This window comes from Hippopotamus amphibius, chromosome 13, assembly GCF_030028045.1.
Source record: "Hippopotamus amphibius kiboko isolate mHipAmp2 chromosome 13, mHipAmp2.hap2, whole genome shotgun sequence".
Classification (NCBI taxonomy): Eukaryota; Metazoa; Chordata; class Mammalia; order Artiodactyla; family Hippopotamidae; genus Hippopotamus; species Hippopotamus amphibius.
The window spans coordinates 30,252,150-30,274,297 of NC_080198.1; the positions used below are offsets into that span (position 1 = coordinate 30,252,150).

Consider the following 22,148-nt stretch of genomic DNA (forward strand, 5'->3'; position numbering starts at 1 on the left):
AAACAAAAAAACACAACAATACATAGTATTTGTTCTGTTTTAGCCACTGGTCTAAGAGATACAGATAATGTGTTGGTTACCCTCACAACCCTCAGAGATGAGTACCATGGTTATCCCCATTTTACAGATGAGAGAACTGAGGCTCTGTGAGGTTAGATAACTAAATCGTGGGGTCACACAGCTATTAATTAGTGCTGCTGGATCTGATCCCAGGCATGGCACTTCAGAACCCCACACCTGCTTAATAGTGTTCAACAAGGCCAGCGGCCAGGGAAATAGAGCAGAGTAGGTAGGAGACCGAGGCTGTAAATCTGGACACCAGGTTCCCGCCTTGGCCCTGGAACCCTGAAGCCAACTCCTCACGCCAGATGCTTACCCGCGCCCAGTCTGCTGCCTGGACAGGGATACCTGCCTGGCCCCTGCCCCCTGTCCCTCCCCCACGGGTGCCTCTGGCCTGGAGCTCTGGCAGCCACTGTAACCTGATCCGCGGCGGGGTTTGGCTCTCCGGCGGCGTCACAGTCGGAGGCGCTCCGACCCAGGACTGCGCTCCGACCCAGGACTGCGCTCCACCGTGCGCTCCCAGCCTGCAGTGCCGGCTCCGCAGTCCGGTGCACGGGCGCATGGCGCAGAGGCTGGGCGAGCGAGTCCGGGGGCCCTCCGAGGCCACCGGGCTCTACCGCGCCGTGCTGCTCAGGTCCGGTAAGTGGAGGCAAGTCTACCCGACCCCCCGCCTCCGGGAGGGCGCGAGGAGGCCACTACGGGCGCACTGCGCTCAGCCCCTGGCTAGCGGGCTCCTTGGTCCTTCTTTACTGCTCCGCTCTCCTCCTTTCCTTTCCTTCTTTCCTCCGTTCTTTCATTCTTTTTAATTACGTTTCTTCTTTCCTCTCTTTCATTCCTACCTTTGTCCTTTTGGGGATTTACCCTTGGATATATTGCTTTATTCCTTCATGTGAACGCGCGCGCGCGCTCGCTCACTCACTGTTTCCTGACTCCAGAAGTCCTGGGAGCGCCCACCTCCTGGCCGGCCTCTTAAGCAGAGACTCGCACAAGTGCGGAAAGGCAGTGGTAGGTGAGGGAGAACTGACATGGGTAAGACGTAGCACACAGCTGGGCGTAAAGAAGCGCAAGCCCGCTGGTGAAGGACGGCCAATGTCCAGTGAGGGGAAAGGGGGCGGGGGAACAGCGTAGAGGAAGGTGAGGAACCGGTTTTCTATATGTATGCATTTAAGGAGAAAACGATTTGGAAAGAAACACACAGCGGTTGTTTTTGAGGATGCGAGTTGGATACGTGTTTTTCTGTTTGTCTTTTTGTTTATTTTGCAGTAAGCCCATACTACTCTTCTGCTCAGGACAATAGTTTTTTTTTGTTTTTATTTAGGAAAATGAAACAAACGTAATATAGGGCCAGTGTGAAAATAATGTGGAGAATACAGGGATGTAGAAACAAGAAACAGAATACACACAGCAAGCATTTGCGCTGTTTCCTTCCGGACTTTGTGCTTGGAGAGACGTTCAGAAAAGGTGAAAATCAGGTGAAAATCGGTCTCTTGTCGGCTCTCTGCCACCTGGGGGTATGTGATTAGAAAATGTCAAGGGACTTGGGCTCACGGGGCAGCTACCCTGTGCCTTGGGCAAGGAACGCACCCCACCCCGTAGTCCTGCCCGCTGACCCCCGCAGCCGAGAGCACCGGGCGAGTCGGAGCCACTGGCGGCGCGACTGCAGGAGTGGTACTTGGCGCCCCCCGCAACCTTCACTCCACGGAGTCTGCTCTGGACCGATTGGCTTTTCTTACTTAGATTGGCCCCGCCTCGGAGAGATCCCGCCGCAGAGTTACTGCTTGGGGAGCTTTGAAACAACGGTTCTCTAAGTCCAAAAGCACGGTCTGGGCAAGACTTCAGGACTGGCGGCGCCTTGCGGGGGCGGGGGATATCTTAAATCTGGCTGAGGCAGGGCAGGCAGAAAGCCAGGAGCTCTATAATTCGAAGACGCTGATTTCAAACCTCAGCTCCAGAGATTTCCCTACAAAACAGTCTTCCTAAGTGTCCCTATCCAGTTCCTATCTTCTCACTAAAACGAGGAGAGGGTATCTCTAATCTGAAGATCCTGTGTCCCCTCTAATCTGGAACTGCAGCTATAAGCCTCACTCAAACGATAACATTTTCCTCTGGCAACACATCCAGAACAGCAAACATTCCAGAGTCATTCCAGGGGCTACGTGCTTGCTCCTGCTCCGTAACTGGACCACACACCGCTGTACGTCAGGAAGGGGGCAGAGGCTGGTTACAGGGGCCTCGTGGAGGGAGCACTTGCACTTTGCCGCTGACTGTCTTCACAACCCTCCAGAGTCACTGCTCATTGTCATCCCCATTTGCTAGATGAGGAGACTGAGGCTCAGGGAGCTTAAGCAGCATGCCCATGGTCCTGCCAAGGGAACTTTCCTATCCCAGGAGCATGTAGAAAACACATTCAAACTGTGGTCCATCTATGCCAAGTGTGCCCATCTTCTGAGAAGAGTAGTAATGGCAAATGTTGCTGGTCACTAGCTATTGCCACTCTCTGCCAAACGTCGTAGAGCTGTCATCTCACCAACTTCATTCATTTATTCATTCAACCAATATGTATTGACCGCTATTATGCACTAGCCCTATGCGAGGCACAAGGATGTGCTGATAAATTAGATAAGTCCCTCCTCTCAGGGAGGTAAGTAGTATTAACCCCTATTTTAAAACATGAGGAAACTGAGGCTCAGAAGGTAACATGACTTGTCTAAGGTCACACAGTCAGTCAAGCGTGGAGCTGAGATTCAAACCCAAGGCCACGTACCTCTGGAGCCACTACTCTGGCTGTCTCACACAAGGAAGAGCAAGAAGTAAGAGCGGGGGTGAGGAGCCAGCTGGGCCATTTATTGAAAGAGGCCAGAGCCCCCATGTGGTCGAAGCCCCCAAGGACGGAATTATCGAATCAAACCCAAGATGACAGCCATTTTCATTTACAGTAGCCTCAAGTCACACACCAAGTAAGATAATCCTCATAGAAATTTTTTCATTCCGAATTATTTTAAAATAATTTCTTCATATTCAAGTAATACATGCTCATCATGAATATTTTGGAAAATCGAGAATGAAAAAGGGGAAAGCGGCCACTGGTGCTATTAGGGGTGTCTCCTTTCAGTTTCACTATGCCAGATGTGTGTGTGGTTTTCATGTTGCTGAGATGATAGTAACTCTAGTTTCAATCCCAATTTTTTTTAGCTTGGATAAAAATCTTACTGTTTTTATGTGGGTTATCAAGGTAACAGCTACCACTTTGGAACCCTGATGCTGTGGCAGGCACTGTGTGAAGGGCTTCCCGTGCCATGTCTCCTTTATTCCTCAAAAGAATGCCTGCCCCATTTTAGAGATGAGGAGACAGGAAGTTGAAGGTCACCTAGCTGCCCAACAGTGGAACCAGGATTGGTATCTGGGTTGACAGCAGAGCCCATGTTCTTAACCACTGAGCTGGAAAGGTCACCTCTGGGGAAAAATTCATGCTTGGCCATAGCTGGTAAGCTATGCAGTGCTGTAAGAAAAGCCCACCTGAGGTTTGTTTCCTACCTGGAGCCCAGCCCAGGTTCCTGCTAGGGAGAGAAGCATCTCTTTGCAGCATGGACCAAGGGACACCTCCCCAGGTGCCTTTGGACATCAGCAACTGTGCTTCTCTGCACCCAGAAGGGTGGTCATAGCTTCCATTGCTGCCTGCCAAGTAGGGTTACCAGATAAAATAAATTTGAATCTCAGATACACAGTGAATAATATTTTAGTGTAAGCTATGTCCCAAATATTGTATGGGTGTGCATATGCTAAAAAATTATTCATTGCTTATCTGAAATTCAAGTTTAACTGGACATGGTGCATTTTTGTTTCCTTTTTTTTACACATATATATACTCTTTTCCATTATGGTTTATCCCAGGAGATTGGATATAGTTCCCTGTGCTCTACACTAGGATCTTGCTGTTTATCCATTCTAAATGTAATAGTTTGCATCTACTAACCCCAGACTCCCACTGATCTCTCCCCTTCCCCCCTTGGCAACCACAAGTCTGTTCTCTATGTCTGTGAGTCTGTTTCTTCTTCATAGGTAGGTTCATTTGTGTCATATTTTAGGTCCCACATATAAGTGATAACATATGGCATTTGCCTTTCTCTTTCTGACTTACTTCACTTAGTATGATAATCTCTAGTTGCATCTGTGTTGCTGCAAATGGCATTATTTTATTTTTTTATGGCTGAGTAATATTCCATTGTATATATATACCATGTCTTTTTTAACCATTCATCTGCTGATGGACATTTAGGTTGTTTCTATGTCCTGGCTGTTGTGAATAGTGCTGCTATGAACATAGGGGTGCATGTATCTTTTTGAATTATAGTTTTGTCTGGATGTATGCCCAGGAGTGGGATTGCTGGATCATATGGTAATTCTACTTTTAGTTTTCTGAGGAACCTTCATACAGTTTTCCATAGTGGCTACACCAACTTACATTCCCACCAACAGTGTAGGAGGGTTCTCTTTTCTCTGCACCCTCCCCAGCATTTGTTATTTGTAAACTTTTTAATGATGGCCTTTCTGAACAGTGTGAGGTGGTACCTCATTGTAGTTTTGATTTGCATTTCTCTAATTGGTGATGTTGAGCTTCTTTTCATGTGCCTACTGGCCATCTGTATGTCTTCTTTGGAGAAATGTCTTAGGTCTTCTGCCCATTTTTCAATTGGGTTGTTTATTTTTGTTGTTGTTGGGTTGTATGAGCTGTTTGTATATTTTGGAGATTAAGTCCCTGTCAGTTGAATCACTTGCAAATATCTTCTCCCATTCTGTAGGTTGTCTTTCCATTTTTTTATGGTTTCCTTTGCTGTGCAAAAGCTTTTAAGTTTAGTTAGGTCCCTCATTTGTTTATTTTTGTTTTTATTTCTATTGCTTTAGGAGACTGACCTAAGAAAACATTGGTATGATTTATATCAGAGAATGTTTTGCCTATGCTCTCTTCTAGGAGTTTTATGGTGTCGTGTCTTATGTTTAAGTCTTTAAGCCATTTTGAGTTTATTTTTGTGCATGGTGTGAGGGTGTGTTCTAACTTGATTGATTTACATGCATGGACATGCGGCATTTTTTTAGCTACATTTGGCAAACCCACTGGCAGGGATCATGGAAGTTTGCTTGACTTGACAAGCCGTGGTCTGCCCAGGTTCCCTTCTACACACACACACACACACTCTCTCTCACTCACTCACTCACACTCAGATACAACCCTTTCCCCGTGCCTCGATCTACTGTCCATATTTTGTGAGGGTACAAGTGAATTAAAATATGCTGGAGGTTGGGGGTACCCCAGGGTCCTTCTGCAGCTAAGAGACCAGATTAACCATGCCTAACTGCAGCTGGGTTCAGAGCCAGCTTTCTGAAACAAGACTCTTGGTTCTTCCCCACTTCTGCACATTTTCCTATTTTCATGCTTGAAATCCCTCCACTGGGTAAATTCTTCCTGGTTCAAACTTGTTGTACAGGCGACTCTCATTCCTTTTATAATCTCTCCAAGGATCCCATGACAAGTTTTCCTGCCAATACAGCTTCTCCCGCCGCGTCCTTTCAGCAGAACATGTTGGGGGCGGGGGTAAGGTTGGATCTTAAGGCTATTTTGTGGGTGGCTTCTCTGAAACCACATTGAGGCCTTGAAAAGGGGCCTTGGAGATTTAGACGGAATACAGGACTGAGGAGGAAGTTTGGAGTTGCCATGGAAACTTCTTGTCTGATGTTTGTAGGCCCAGATGAGCTGCTCCAGGCGCCTGTCAGCTTGGAGAAAGGGGGGCAAAAATCAAAGGAAAAGAGTTTTTGGAGTTTTTCAATGCAAGCTGCAGCCCCAGCCCGCTATAGATGCAGGAAAATTCCTCAGCTCCCACTCATGACTGCCTCTCCTGGTCTTCACTACCCCCTTCTTTTTAGCTCCTCTAGTTCCCAAGAAGACAAACTTCAGAGGGACGGTGGGGGGGGAGTGTGGAGGGGTGTGCTCAGCCTCTGGGACCCCCCTTCAGTCCTCCAGGGGACTGGGCTAAAGTTCTGATCCTCGGGCCCCTGTATTCTACAGTCCTGCCTTAGGGGAGAATGGGAAGGCCTCTATCGAAAGCCACATAGACCAAGGCAGGAGGCAGCAACTGGGGTTGAATCTGGCCCTTATCTGGAGGAAACTCTTAAAAGGCTCATTTGACCAAAAGGCCTGTGTTTTCCAATGTGCAAAATGTACATGACTGAACCAGATGTGAATTTTAACTATGGCTGGTTGGAAAAGGTTGCTCTTTCCCATATTTTTCATCTTTAGTGTTTTTTCTGATAACAAAAGAAACGTATGCTTTATGTTTTTTTTTTTTAAAGCCACAAACGTTACAGAAATATTGGGACAAAGGAGAAGGGCCTATAATTTTATGCTGTAGAACAGTGGTGCTCAGACTCCTGAATACAAACAGATCCCTAGGGGGACATGCTAAAATTTCAGACTCCTAGGCCCTGCCCTTATAGGTTCTAATACAGGAACCCAGAAACACAGCCCAGTAATTTCATTTTTACACTCATTCCAAGTGAAAGCTAGTAATGGCATTTGAGATATGTTGGTAAAAGACTGACCTCCATTAACAGTTCAGTGTATATGCCTCCAGATTGATTCTCTATGTATACACTAAGATTTTTATCTTGGGGGAAAAAAAAGTGAGGAATCAGACTATACATGATTTTGCTCTTTGATTTCTCACCAAGCATGTCATAGGCATCTGTTTAGGTTAATAAATAGATGTGCTATTGACGGCATCTCATTAGGGGGCGTAGCTTAATTTCTTACTGATGGGGTATGGCTTGGGAGAGGGTGGCTGTTGACCCCATACACAGTTAAACGCACACACACAGCAAGATGATGCTGTCACAAGCTCAGTGATGTCAACGTCTTTGGTGTCTGCAAGTCAACAATAGTTACTGAGCACTTTGGTACTGGGACAGGAATACGGAGAAGAATGAGGTGACACCCCTGCCCTCAGGCTGGCAGTCTGGCGGGTGAGCCTGATGGGCTTGTACACAGGTTGGGTTACGAGAAGAGCTTTAGTGGAAGAAGTAGAGTGAGTCCCAACCACCCGGGGAAAATGGCACCCAACCTTGGGGGGATTCCTGCCCAACCCTGCTTGGCTCTCAGTTGCTCTGGGGCTGCCATCAGAACATTCTAATAAAGGGAACACAAAGTGGGAATGGAAGGCACAGCTGGCACGGGGACTCAGAGTCTGCTTCTCTGGAGTGAGCAGGACCGTGGGGTCTGTCTGCCCCAGGCAGTGAGCAGAAGCTTTCCGCAGTCCCCCTGCCCCAGGATCTGTCTTATTCCTCCACTTGTCAGAGAATGCTGGCATTTGTTCACACAAGCCACTGGGGGCCCTGGGAAGTGCCCCAAATACCAGTCATTTGCACAGCGGGACAGATGAGTGGGGAGCAGTGGCAGTGAAGAGTGGTTTGACAAGAATCTGGATGTAGTCTTCCACCGTCAGAATTTGGTGAAGTTAAGAGGAGGCCGTGGGATGAATTGGGAGGTTGGGGTTGACATATATCCGCTAATATGTATACAATAGATAACTAATAAAAACAATATTAAAAAAGAAACAAAGAATTTGGTGACGTTAAGCCACAGCAGGATGGGGAACTGGGGGAGGCACCATTCAGAGTACATTAAGAGAAACAATCTAGGAAGAAGAAACAAAAAGGAACACACATTGTTTCCAGATAATTGTTTAATTCTTGAGAATGTGAAGTGGCTCCAGAATGGCAGGCTTGGCCACGGCCCCAAGGACACGCAGACCTTCCTGCCCCCTCTTCCTTCCGTCTCCCTCACGCCCAGCACTGCACCCCACTGGCCTCCTTCCATCATGCCCAGCTCACTCCCACCCTGGGGCCTTTCCACTAGCTCTTCCCACTCCCTGGAATGCTCTCCTCCTCACCATCCCAGCCTCCCTAAAATGTCACCTCCCCACTATCCACCCTTCCTAAGCTCCCAGTCCTTCCCTCGCGCCTCGCCCAGTCTTGCTTTCATCATAGTGTTCACTGCAGCTCTGCATTTTCTTGTTTGCCTCATTTTGTCTGAACCCTACCTTGAAAGTAAGTTACCTGAGCACAGGGATACTGTCTTATTTGCACTGTACCTTGAAACAGTGCCAGGAACACTGTAGGTACTCAGTAAATGTTTGTCAAATGAATAACATAGGCCAAAGAAGATCAAAATAGCATTTTTAAAGTTATTGATTTATTTTTGGCTGCATTGGGTCTTCATTGCTGCACATGGACTTTCTCTAGTTGTGGTGACCAGGAACTACTCTTCATTGTGGTGCATGGACTTCTAATTGCAGTGGCTTCCCTTGTTGCAGAGCACGGGCTCTAGATGTGTGGGCTTCAGTAGCTGCAGCACATGGGTTCAGTATTTGTGGCTTGAGGGCCCTAGAGGGCAGCCTCCGTAGTTGTGGCGCATGGGCTTAGCTGTTCTGTGGCATGTGGGATCTTTCCAGACCAGGGCTCGAACCCATGTCCCCAGCATAGGCAGACGGATTCTTAACCACTGTGCCATCAGGGCAGTCCCCAAATTTGCATTTTTAAATTAAAGTACAGTGTATTTACAATATTTTGTTAGTTTTAGGTATACAGCAAAGTGATTCAGTTATATATATATGACAATATAGATATATAAAATATATTTTTTCACATTCTTTTCCATTATAGGTTATTACCAGATGTTGAATACACTTCCCTGTGCTATATAGTAAATCCTTGTTGTTTATCCATTTTATATATAGCAGTGTGTACCTGTTAATCCCATATTCCTAATCTGTCCCCCCACCCCTGCTTCTTTGGTAGCCATAATTTTCTGTGTCCATGAGTCTGTTTCTATTTTGTAAATAAGTCCATCTGCATTATTTTTTAGATTCCACATTTAAGTGATACCATATTTATCTTTGTCTGAATTACTTCACTTAGTAGGATCATCTCTAAGACCATCCATGTTGCTGCAAATGGCATTATTTCATTCTTTTTTATGGCTGAGTAATATTCCATTGTATATTTTATCCATTCATCTGCTGATGGACGCTTAGGTTTGCATCCATGTCTTGGCTATTATAAATAGTGGCACTATGAACACTGGGGTGCATGTATCTTTTGGAATTAGATTTTTTGTCCTTTCCAGATATATGCCCAGGAGTGGGATTGCTGGATCATATGGCAACTCTATTTGTAGTTTTTTAAGGAAACTCCATACTGTTTTCCCTAGTGGCTGCACCAATTTATATTCCTACCAACAGTGTAGGAGGGCTCTCTTTTCTCCACATCCTCTCCAGCATTTATTATTTGTGGGCTTTTTGATGATAGCCATTCTGATCTGTGTGAGGTGGTACTTCACTGTAGTTTTGATTTGAATTTCTCTAATAGTGATGTTGAGTATCTTTTCATGTGCTTTTTAGACATCTGCATGTCTTTGGAGAAATGTCTATTTATGTCTTCTGCCCATTTTTTAATTGGGTTTTTTTTTTGATATTGAGTTATATGAGCTGTTTGTAAATTCTGGAGATTAATCCTTTTTGGGTTCCATTGTTTGCAAATATTGTCTCCCATTCTGTAGGTTGTCTTTTCATTTTGTTCATGGTTTCCTTTGCTGTGCAAAAGCTTGTAAGTTTGATTAGGTCCCATTTGTTTATTTTTGCTTTTATTTCTTTTTTAATTTAATTTTTATTTTATATCAGAGTATAATTGATTTATAATGTGTAAGTTTCAGGTGTACAGCTGAGTGATTCACTTACACATATGCATATGTCCATTTGTTTTCACATTCTTTTCCCATATAGGTTATTATAGAATATTGAGTGGAATTCCCTTTGATATGCAGTAGGTCCTTGTTGATTATCTTTTTTTTTTTCTTGCCTGCACTGCATGGCTTGTGGGATCTTATTTCCTCAAACACGGTTTGAACCCTGGCCTTCAGCAGTGAAAAAGTGGAGTCCTGAACACTGGGCTGCCAGGGAATTCCCTGATTATCTATTTTATATATAGTAATGTGTATATTTAATTCCAAACTCCTAATTTATTCCTCCCCCCACCACCTTTCCACTGTGATAACCATAAGTTTGTTTTCTAAGTCTGTGAGTCTGTTTCTGTTTTGTGAATAAGTTTATTTGTATTCCCCCTTTTTTAAGATTCCACATATGTGATATTATATGATATTCGTCTGTGTCTGACTTACATAACTTAGTATGATAACTCAAGGTCCATCCATGTTGCTGCAAATGGCATTATTTCATTCTTTTTAATGGCTGAGTGATATTCCATTGTGTAGATGTCCCACATCTTCTTTATCCACTCCTCTGTTCATGGACATTTGGGTTGCTTCCATGTCTTGGCTATTGTAAATAGTTCTGCAATGAACATTGGGTGCATGTATCTTTTCCAATTATGGTTTTCTCCATATATATGCCCAGGAGTGGGATTGCTGGGTCATATGGTAGCTCTATTTTTAGTGTTTTAAGGAACCTCCATACTGTTCTCCATAGTGGTTGTACCAATTTACATTCCCACCAACGGTGTAGGAGGGTTTCCTTTTCTCCACACCCCCTCCAGCATTTATTGTTTGTAGACTTTTTGATGATGGCCATTCTGACCATATGAGGTGATATCTCACTGTAGTTTTGATTTGCATTTCTCTGATAATTAGTGACGCTGAGCATCTTTTCATGTGCCTACTGGCCATCTGTATGTCTTCTTTGGAGAAATGTCTGTTTAGATCTTCTGCCCATTTTTTGATTGGGTTGTTTGTTTTTTTGACATAGAGCTGCATGAGCTGTTTGTATATTTTGGAGATTAATCCCTTGTTGGTCGCTTCATTTGCAAATATTTTCTCCCATTCCGTGGGTTGTCTTTTCATTTTGCTTATGGTTTCCTTTGCCGTGCAGAAGCTTTTAAGTTTAATTTGGTCCCAGTTATTTATTTTTATTCTTATTTTCATTATTCTAGGAGGTGGGTCAAAAATGATATTGCTGTGATTATGCCAGAGTTTGCCTATGCTTTCCTCTAAGACCTTTTCTTTTCCACTTAAAGAAGTTCCTTTAGCATTTGTTGTAAAGCTGGTTTGATGGTGCTAAATTCTCTTAGCTCTTGCTTGTCTGTTAAGCTTTTCACTTCTCCATCAAATGTGAACAAGAGCCCTGCTAGGTAGAGTATTCTTGGTTGTAGGTTCTCCTCTTTCATCACTTAAATATATCATGCCACTCCCTTCTGGCCTGCAGAGTTTCTGCTGAAAAAATCAACTGATAACCTTATGGGGATTCCTTTGTATGTTATTTGTTGCTTTTCCCTTGTTGCTTTCGATATTTTCTCTTTGTCTTTCATTTTTGTGAGTTAAATTAATATGTGTCTCGCTGTGTTCTTCCTTGGGTTTATGCTATATGGGATTCTCTGTGATTCCTGGCCTTGGATGACTGTTTCCCTTCCCATTTAGGGAAGTATTTGGCTATAATCTCTTCAACTTTTTTCTCAGGCCCTTACTCTCTTCTCCTTCTGGGACCCCTATAATGCAAATGTTGGTGTATTTAATTTTTTTTTAAAGATTTATTTGTTTGTTTGTTTATTTATTTATTTATGGCTGCATTGGCTTTTCATTGCTGCACATGGGCTTTCTCTAGTTGTGAGCGGGGGCTACTCTTTGTTGCAGTGCATGGGTTTCTCATTGCGGTGGCTTCTCTTGTTGTGGAGCATTGGCTCTAGGTGCGTGGGCTTCAGTAGTTGCAGTGCATGGGCTCAGTAGTTGTGGTGCTCGGGCTTAGTTGCTCTGCAGCACATGGGATCTTCCCAGACCAGGGATCGAACCTGTGTCCCCTGCATTGGCGGGTGGATTCTTAACCGCTGCGCCATCAGGGAAGCCCCCATGTGTTTAATTTTGTCCCAGATGTCCCTTAGACTGTCCTCATTTCTTTTCATTCTTTTCTCTTTACTCTGTTCTGCAGCAGTGATTTCCACCACTCTGTCTTCCAGCTTGCTTGCCTGTTCGTCTGCCTCAGTTATTCTGCTGTTGAATCCTTCTAGTGTATCTTTCAGTTCGGTTATTGTATTGTTCATCTCTGTTTGTTCTTTAAGTCTTCTAGCGCTATTGTGAACGTTTCTTATATCTTCTCGGTCTGTGCCTTCATTCTTTTCCTGAGATCTGGGTCAGCTTTATGATTATTACTCTGCCCTCTTTCTCAGGTAGATTACCTATTTCCTCTTCACTCAGTTGTTCTTCTGGGGTTTGATAGTTCTCTGCCGACTCATGTTGTCTAACTTTGTGTTTGTGGTCTCCTTTCCACAGGCTGCAGGATCATAGTTCCTCTTGCTCCTGGGGTCTGCCCCCTGGTGTGCGAGCTTGGTCCAGGGGCTTCTGCAGGCTTCCTGGTGGCAGGGACTGGTGCCTGCCCACGGGTAGGTAGAGCTGGGTCTTGTCCCTCTGGTGGGCAGGGCTGTGTCAAGTGGTATGTTTGTGGTGGCTGTGAGTGCGCTACTATCTTAGGCAGCCTGTCTGCTGATGGTTGGGCCTGTGTGACCCCCCGCTGGTGGTTTGGCCTGCGGCATCCCAGCACTGGAGTCTGAAGGCTGTTGGGAGGGGCCAGGTCTCAGTGCCAAAGTGATGACCTCCAGAAGAGCTCATGCTGATCAATATTGCCTACAGCCCCTGCCACCAGGGTCCTTGCCCCCACAGTGAGCCACAGCCAACCCACACCTCCCCAGGAGATCCTCTAAGACCCACAGGTAGGTTTAGCCAAGGGTCCTATGCAGTCACTGCTTTGTGCTGGGTCCCAGTGCACGTGAAATCTTGTGTGCGCCCTCCAAGAGTGGAGTCTCTGTCTCCCCCAGCCCTGCGGAGCTCCTGCACTCAAGTCCTGCTGGCCTGCAAAGCCAAATGCTCTGGGGCTCCTCCTCCCAATGCCAGACCCCCAGGCTGGGGAGCCTGACGTGGGCTCAGAACTCTCACTCCTGTGGGTAAACCTCTGCAGTATAATTATTTTCCAGTTTGTGGGTCACCCACGTGGCAGGTATGGGATTTCATTATATCGTGAAAGTGCCCCTCCTACTGTCTTGTTGTGGCTTCTTCTTTGTCTTTGGATGTAAAATATCTTTTTTGGTAGGTTCCAGTCTTTTTTTGTCCATGGTTGTTCCGCAGTTATTTGTGATTTTGGTGTTTTTGTGAGAGGAGGTGCTTAAGTTCCTCTGCTCTGCTCTGTTGTCCAGAATCAAGGGGCTGCTTTCAGTTGGGATGCTTGCTGCCTCTTTCCTCAGTGTGTGCTGGCCCTTATCCCTGGATATGCAGCGGCCCCATGTGCACTCCCGGGACAGCAAGGGCAGCAGCTGGCACCTGCTCCCATGTTTCCCAGCAGCAGCAATGGCCCACACACTCCTGGGACAGTAGGGGCAGTGATTGCTGCCTGTTTGCCACCTATGCACACTCCAGATGGCAGGGGAAGTGACTGGTGCCTGCTCCTGGATCTCCTAGTGGTGAGGGTGGCCCAGTGCCCTGTTGGGACAGCAGGGACAGTGACTGGCACCTGCTCACAGCCCATACGCACTCCTCAGGTGGCAGGGGCGGTGATTGGTGCCCGCGCGTGGATCTTCTGGCGGTGGCGGGGGCCCTCACACTCCTGGAACAGTGCTTGGTGCCTGTTTGCAGGTCCCCAAGCTGCAGCGGTGTCCCATGCACCCCCAGGACAGTGGGAGCATTGCTTGGAACCCGCTCCCTTGTCTCCTAGCAGTGGTGAAAGTCCACGCCCTCCTGGGACAGAAGCGGCAGCAGTTGGCCCCCGTTCGCCACCTGTGCACACTCCCTGGACAGTGGAGACAGCAACTGGAGCCTGCTCCCACATCTCCTAGTGGCAGTGCCAGTGGCCCACGAACTCGCGGGACAGCAGGGGCAGCGACGGGAGCCCACTCACAGGTCTCCTAGTGGTGGCTGTGGCCATGCCCACCTCCGGAGCCTATGTTGGTGGTGGTGGCTTGTGCCTGCCCCCACAGCTTGTGTAGGTGGTGTCCTGTTGCCTAAGAGGGTACATGCAGGGAAAGAAGCTCCTGTGGCAGTTCCGCCCTCTCCTCACATGTCCCCCAACAATGGCACCTTGACTCTGGCGGGCCCAGGCTTCTTCCAAGTACACCCTCAGCTGCCACACTTCAGCCTCTTCAGGCTGTCTCCACTCAGCCAACCCCAGTCCTCTCCCTGGTTCTGACTTCTGAAGTGCAAGCTTCAGCATCCAGCCCCGCCCGCACCAGCAGACGAGCATCTCAGGCTGAGGGGCCAGGGCAGTGAAACTGACAGTATGTGCAGGTCACTCTCCCTCTTGCCTTCTGCAGACCAGTTGCTGCACGCTCCTCCAAGGCTCCCCCTCCATGCAGGCTGATCTCCCCACTGGTAAGGGTACCTCGCAGGGTGCGGGAACCTTTCCTCCTTCACGGCTGCCTCCCTGGGGTGCAGGTCCCATCCTGATTAATTTCTCTCTCTTTTTTTCCCCTTTTTGTCCTACCCAGTTATGTGGAGGTTTTCTTTCCCTTTCAGAAGTCTGAGGTCTTCTGCCAGTGTTCAGTAGATGTTCTGTGCAAATCATTCCGCTTGTAGATGTGTTTTTGATATATATGTGGGAGTAGGTGTGCGCCACACTCCTCCGCCATCTTGATTCTGCTTTTATTTCTTTTGCCTTAGGAGACTAATCTAAGAAGATATTGCTGCAATTTATCTCAGAGAATGTTTTGCCTATGTTCTTTTCTATGAGTTTTTTGGGGTTTTATGGTGTCACGTCTTGTGTTTAATTCTTTAAGCCACGTTGAGGGTTTTGTGTGTGTGTGTGTATGGTGTGAGGGTGTGTTCTAACTTTTGATTGACATGCAGCTGTCCCAACACCACTTGCTGAAGACACTGTCTTCTCTCCACTGTATATTCTTACCTCCTTTGTCAAACAGTAATTGAGCATACGTGTGTGGGTTTATTTCTGGGCTGTTCCAGTGATCCATATATCTGCTTTTGTGCCGATACCATGCTGTTTTGATTGCTGTAGCTTCGTTGTATTGGGAGGGTCATGCCTCCAGCTTTTTCTTCGGGAGTGCTTTGGCAATTCTGGGTCTTTCTGTGGTTCCATAGAAGTTTTAGGATTATTTGTTCTTGTTCTGTGAAAAATGTCATGGATAATTTGATATGAATCACATCAAATCTGTAGATTGCTTTGGGTAGTATGGCCATTTTAACAATATTAATTCTTCTAATCCAAGAGCATGGGGTATCTTTCCATTTCTTTGACACATCTTCAATTTATCAGTGTTTTATAGCTCTGAGCGTATAAGTCTTTCACCTCCTTAGGGAAGTTTATTCCTAGGTTTTGGGTTTTTGTTTTTTTTTTTCCACATGATTTTAAATTAGACTTTTTTTTTTTTTTTACTATCCCTTTCTGATATTTCATTGTTAGTGTAAAGAAATGCAACAGACTTCTGTATGTTAATCTTGTATCCTGCTACCTTGATGAATTCATTTATCAGTTCGAATAGTTTTTGTATGGAGTCTTTAGGGTTTTCTATGTAGAGAATCATGTCATCTGCATATAATGACAATTTTACCTCTTCCTTTCTGATTTGGATAATATTTCTTTCTTTTTCTTGTCTGACTGTTGTGGCTAGGACTTCTAATACTATGTTGGATAGACCTGGTGAGAGTGACATCCTTGTCTTGTTTCAGAATTTAGTGGGAGGGCTTTCAGCTTTTCACTGTTGAGTATTCTGTTGGTTGTGGGTTTGTCATAAATGGCTTTTTATTATTGAGGTATGTTCCCTCTATACCCACTTCAGGGAGAGTTTTTATCATGAATGGATATTGAATTTTATCAAATGCTTTTTTTTTTTCTTTATGCCAGTCTTTATTTCTGTGACTTAAGAATTTCCAACTCTCCTCCATGTGAGACCCTGTCTGCCTTCAGGGATCATGGGAAAGAAAATGCCTCTTGAAAATACTCCAGTTGTTTCCTAAGGGGTGCTACGTAGAAACTTGTAATTGTTTTTTAGTAATTAACAACTGAGAGAAAAGTTTTCAGAAATGTTCCCAGATCTCAAGCTTACACTCCCATTGCTGCTGCAGATGAAATGATAATTGCAGTTCTTTTTTTATACATCTTTATTTGAGTATAACTGCTTTACAATGTTGTATTAGTTTCTGCTGTACCACAACGTGAATCAGCTATATGTACACATATATCCCCATATCCCCTCCCTCTTGAATCTCCCTCCCATCCTCCCTACCCACCCTCCTCTAGGTTATCACAAAGCACCAAGCTGATCTCCCTGTGCTGTGCAGCAGCCCACTAGCTATCTATCTTACATTTGGTAATACATATATATATATATGTCAGTGCTACTCTATCACTACGTCCAGCCTCCCCTTCCCCAGCTGTGTCCTCAAGCCCATTCTCTACGTCTGTGTCTTTATTCCTGCCCTGCCACTAGGTTCATCAATACCATTTCTCTAGATTCCATATATGTGCATTAGCATACAGTATTTGTTTTTCTCTCTCTGACTTACTTTGGTCTGTATGACAGACTCTAGGTCCATCCACCTCACTACAAATAACTCAATTCCGTTCCCTTTTATGGCTGAGTAATATTCCATTGTATATATGTGCCACATCCTCTTTATTCATTCATCTGTTGATGGACATTTAGGTTGCTTCCATGTCCTGGCTATTGTAAACAGTGCTGCAGTGAACATTGTGGTGCATGTATCTTTTAGAATTATGGTTCAAATCCTTTTTTGCATCTATTGAAATGATCACATGGTTTTTGTCTTTTGTTGATATAGTGTACCACACTGATTGATTTGCATATGTTGAACCATCCTTGTTACCTTGGAATGATTCCAACTTGATAATGGCATATGATCCTTTTTATGTGTTGTTGGATTCAGTTTGCTAATATTTTATTAAGGCAAAATTTCATTTTTAATGCCTGCATTCATGCTTCATGTATGTCCTGGGCCTAATCACTTCCCAGTCAACCAAGACTCTTCCTGAGAAAGTAAAGGTGGGAAGAGAGCCAAGTTTAACTGGTAGATGCCAGCTTCCTCACGAAGGGATTAAGGATGACAACAAAAGCTAGAAAAAACTTCCACATTTTCAAGCAAACATTGATTCTGAAATTAGGAGAATGCCCCTATTATCTGTAAGCACTCGTGCTGGCCTTCAGCATCTACACATGTTCTTTATTTTCAGACTCACACATTGACTCATTGAACCAAGATCTATGGGACGCAGATTCTGCCAGGCACAGTGCTGCATGCTGGGGCCCTGCCCTCTGATTACACTGAGTCCAGCTCTCTCTACAGGAAAAGTCCTACTTGCTGAGCGTTGACTACATGCTTTCACTAATGTCATCTCATCTGTATTTTCTCTCAACCACCCTGTTGTTCTCCACATTTGACAAACACAGAAACCAAGGCTCAGGGGTGTTGACTGGCTGCCAAAGGGGCTGGTGCCTGAGCCGAGCAGGAACAAATACAAGGGCCAGCCTGTCCCAGAGCCGGTCAGCTTCCACTCCCCCACTCTCTCCTGTGCAACGTCCTGCTGGCTCCTCTCTGAAGTTCAGATGAAGTTCAGGGTATCGCGTAAATAACATGGATGGAGTTTTTGGCCCATAAGTGGATGACCTGGAACTGACCCAACATAGTTTTCCCTTCTTTTGCACCAAGAGCCATTTTCTCCTGAATAGTTGAGCGCTGCAGCAGGAAGCCTGGCTCTCCCGTCAGGGAAGTACAGGAATGCATTCTTGCTGACTGTCCCATTAGAAACAAGGGAAATGCCTCTACATGAGCCGTCACGCTCAGAACAAAGCTTGGCGTGTTCTTATTCCTCAACAATCTGACAAAATCGGTATTTATTTGTACCTCCCCAGCGTGTGGCTTGGACACAGTGTTCCGCATCAGGGAAGTGGCCGAGTACCAAGTGCAATACTCGTTACTATAGTAACAGTTCCTTTTTATTGATACCAGAATAAACAGGAATGTGGAGCTGCCTCACTCGTTGGAACGTTTCATCCCCAGGGCTTTACGAACCACCCTTTGGAGGCGGCCCTCCTTGCTAGTCTGGGACTCTCTGGTGGAGTGAGGACCCAGCAACACTGCGCCTGAGTTCCCTTCCCAACGGCACAGGCACAGCTGAGAAGTAAGACTGTTTCTTTTCTGTTTCACCTGATGCTGAGCTGGGTTCCATGCAGGGAGGAGGTGTAGGGGAAGGAGGGCAACCTCAGAGCACCAGGTGGGCTGTCAGGGGAGCAGAGCTCTTTGAGTCCAGGTACCTGTGCTATGTCCTCTCTCCGTGAAATGACTTGGGTTTAGGAAAAGGATAGGAGATGACGTGCAGGGAGCGACCAGATTCAGCCCTCCGTTCTCGTTGATCTCTTTCTTCTAAATGCTCAGATGAATCTGAATTCATGCATGATGTGAGCTCACCTAAGTCCATTTTCACACAGTATAGCAGTTGTAATTCTCTTAACTGATAGATAAAATGCCAGAGTGTTGCAAGTGGCACAGCAGAGAGAACACTGGTCAGACAGCTTGGCTCAGACTCTAGAATCTTCATTTGCTTGCTGTGTGATTTGGGAACATTATGTGACCCCTTGGAGCTGCAGTTTCTTCACCTGTAAAAAGGGGTCTCAAGGGTACCTACCTCGTCAGTCTACTGTAAGAACTTCACGAGATACGGCTGCAGTGCTGAGCACAGCACATGGTACATGGTGAGTGCGTGGTAGCCTGTCATCTGCCTGCTTTTCTGATGGATTTGGCATTAGCACTTTGCGGTATGAGGCGCGGCTGGTATTGGGCCAAAAATCAGGGGTTATAGGAGTGGGTGTGTCACTTTTTTGAACTATCAAACCCAGTGGTTTCCTAGCTGTGAGGCAGCGCCAGTACCTGTGTCTCTAGTCAGCTTGGATCCTGAGTGACTCTTAGCTCTGTCGGTGGCAAGTCCTGCTGGGATCTCCCCCTGGAGGCATTTGCCAAGTGGAGTGACTGGGATCCTGCCACCGGTGGGCCAGCATGAATATCTGGTCTGCCAACACTGTTCCCTGATCAACTGCACAATACTCTCCACCAGCCTTGCTAAGGACCTTCCATGTCCAGCCCTGGACTCTGCTATGGAATTGATTTCAAACCCTGAATGCCCACCCAGACCTTCTTATAAATGAGGAGGTCACAGGAAGTTTGTCTTGAGTCAGTCTGTCATGGTGTGGGGAGTTTGCATCCCAGTGAACGAGCAGTTCTAACAGGGGCTTCTAGGCATCGGCCACAGGCTGCTGGAGGTCTGGAGGAGGCGCCCAGATATGCTGTTCTTTGGTTGCTGGGCAGTGAAATAGGAATGGGTACTTTCCCTGCTGGCAGGAAAAAAGCAAGAAGGGGCAGGAAATCCAGTGGCCACGCTTGTCACTTTTACTGAATGCCTCTTTCTCCTTGGTCAGTAGTTATTTTAAAAGGATCTCTTCTCTGCCCCTCCACCCCATGAAATGTGGAGCCAGGAAGATCCCTGGTTGTGTTCTAAACACAGCAGCTTGAACAGTAATGAGGAACAAGTGTGGGGGAGAGGGGGTGCAGAGGAGTGAAGACCTTGACCAACACCTCTGGGAGGGAAGGCCACCAGCTGGTCCCCTAACAAAGACCAGCCATGGGCAGACAGGCCGGTGGATTCTGTCTTAAACCCAAAGCAGCTAGGGCCTGGCTGGGGCTCCCCAGTGAGAGGGTGAGGAGTCTTCCAGTTACCAGCCTCCATTTTCTTTCTTTTTTTTTTTTTTTCAGCTTTTTGAAAAAAAATTTTTTTTGTTTATTTATTATTGGCTGCATTGGGTCTTCATTGCTGCATGGGCTTTCTCTAGTTGTGGTGAGCAGGCCGGGCTGCTCTTCACTGTGGTGCGCAGGCTTCTTATTGCAGTGGTTTCTCTTGTTGCAGAGCACAGGCTCTAGGCGCATGGGCTTCAGTAGTTGCGGCACTTGGGCTCAGTAGTTGTGGCTCGCAGGATCTAGAGCACAGGCTCAGTAGTTGTGGCGCACGGGCTTAGTTGCTCTGCGGCATGTGGGATCTTCTTGGACCAGGGCTTGAACCCATGTCCCTTCCAGATCCAAACAACAGCTGGGAAGTCCTGAGTGACAGCAATCTGGAGCCCCAGTTGGGAAGGGTCCTGGGTAGTGTGTCCACTCCATAGGTGGGACTTCAGATTGGAGTTCTTGGGGGCTTCTGCTTATAATTCCTGGCCACAAACTGGTGTCTGGACTTATTGAGGCTCAGATTCTTGATGTCTTATCGCAGAATGAATTCAGTGAGAGACAACGTGATAGGTAAGAAGTGGATTTATTTAGAGAGAAACACACTCCGAGACAGAATGTGGGCCATCTCAGAAGGCAAGAAAGGCCAGCCTCCATTTTCTCATCGACAAAAAGGGCTCACACTGCCTCTTCATTGGGGTTTCTCGAGTGTCCAGGGAGAGAAAAGGGATGTAAACCTGCTTTGTTGACTGAAAGACGCATTGCACCTGGAAGACAGTGGAGTGGTAGGAAGAGCACTGAATCTGGTGTCTAAAGGTCCTGGCTTTGTCATTTATCTGTGGACAAGTAGCCTGCCCTCAGTTTTCTCACTTAGAAAATGGGAATAATAAAATAATATCACTGGCTGCCTCCTGGGGCAATTGTGAAATCCTGACGTGAGTGAGTCTTCATCAATGTCAAGGGCTCAACACGGGTCCCCTCAGGACAGGAGGAGCATGACTGCCAGGCACTGGGCTAACCATATCATGCACATTCTATCATTTCACCCTCCAAACAGCCCCATGAGTAGGTTTTACCCTTATTCCCACTGTACAAGGGCTCAGAGAGGTTAAGCTATTTGCCCAAGTTCACATAGCTAGGAAGGGGTACCACAATGATTCAAACACAGTCTGGCATCTCCAAAACATCTGCCTGAACCACTTTGCTTTACTGCCTCATGTGTCATTTGTTATAGTGGATGCCAACAAAGACAAAACCAGAACCACCAGGGCAAGGGAAAGGCAGATGAAGGGGACATTAAAGCCTTAGACGGCTTAGGGTCCCACAGCCATTCTCGGGATGAACTGGGACCTGAGTCTCCATCAGCACCACTTCCCTTCTCTCTCTCCTTACTGCTCTCCTGTGGCCAGGGCAGGGCGCCAGTGTTTGGTTTCAAAGTTGCCACACTAGCATTAGCCACACACATGCCCCAGTGGCCTCATGAACTCACCCTGGGAGAAATTAGTGATCCTAGCTGAGCCTTGCCTGGCACTGGGCTGACATCTGTGGAACCTCTGGGGAGGAGCTGTGGGACCTCCTGGGTCATCAGCAGAACCAGGGAAGAACCAAGCAAGAAGCTCCCAATCTCTCCTCTGACCTCTTACTACCAAGCCTCCTACAAAGATGAGGTCAGTCCCACAGGTTGCATATTAAGTGGGAGTTATTTGTACATCTTGTAGCCATGGAAAACAATTTGGCTGTCATGTACTGGCTGCCTCTACCCCATGCCCATCACTTTAGCTTGTCCAGTCTTCATAGCATCTTGATTTTTACAGAGGAGAAGGGTCCAGGAAGTTAAATACCCATCCAAGGTCACAAAGCTGCTAAGCACTGTGACCTTAATCAGACCTGCTCACAAGAGTCAGGCCAACCAGTTCAGCTGAAATCACTCAGGCCACAGCAAAAAAAGCTCAATTTTTTTTTTTTAACTCTATGCTCTATGAAGTTGGTTGACTACTGGAATCACTTGGGGAGCTTTTTAATTTGTATGTTATATTGACGTATGCTTGGTTTACGAGTTGTGTTAGTTTCAGGTGTACAGCAAAGTGATTCAGTTTCACATATATCTATTCTTTTTCAAATTCTTTTCCCATTTAGGTTATTACAGAATTTTGAGCAGAGTTCACCATGCTATGCAGTTGATCCTTCTTAGTTATCTATTTTGAATATATTAGTATATGTATGTCAATCCCAAACTCCCAATTTAATTTATCCCTCCCCCCCCCCCACTCCGCCACCCAACTTTACCCTTTGGTAACCATAAGTTTGTTTT

At 46.1% G+C, this 22,148-nt stretch overlaps 1 protein-coding gene across 4 annotated transcripts in view; it reads left to right on the forward strand.

Moving 5' to 3' along the window:
* Window positions 1-565: 565 nt before the first annotated feature.
* Window positions 566-22,148, forward strand: part of FAM107A (family with sequence similarity 107 member A) — a 38,354-nt gene continuing 16,771 nt past the window's right edge. The window contains exon 1 of one of the 4 annotated variants that reach the window (XM_057704572.1): window positions 566-699. In XM_057704572.1, the coding sequence (XP_057560555.1) occupies window positions 621-699 (79 nt within the window). In that variant the 5' untranslated portion in view covers window positions 566-620. The other 3 variants (XM_057704574.1, XM_057704576.1, XM_057704573.1) reach the window with 3 other exon arrangements.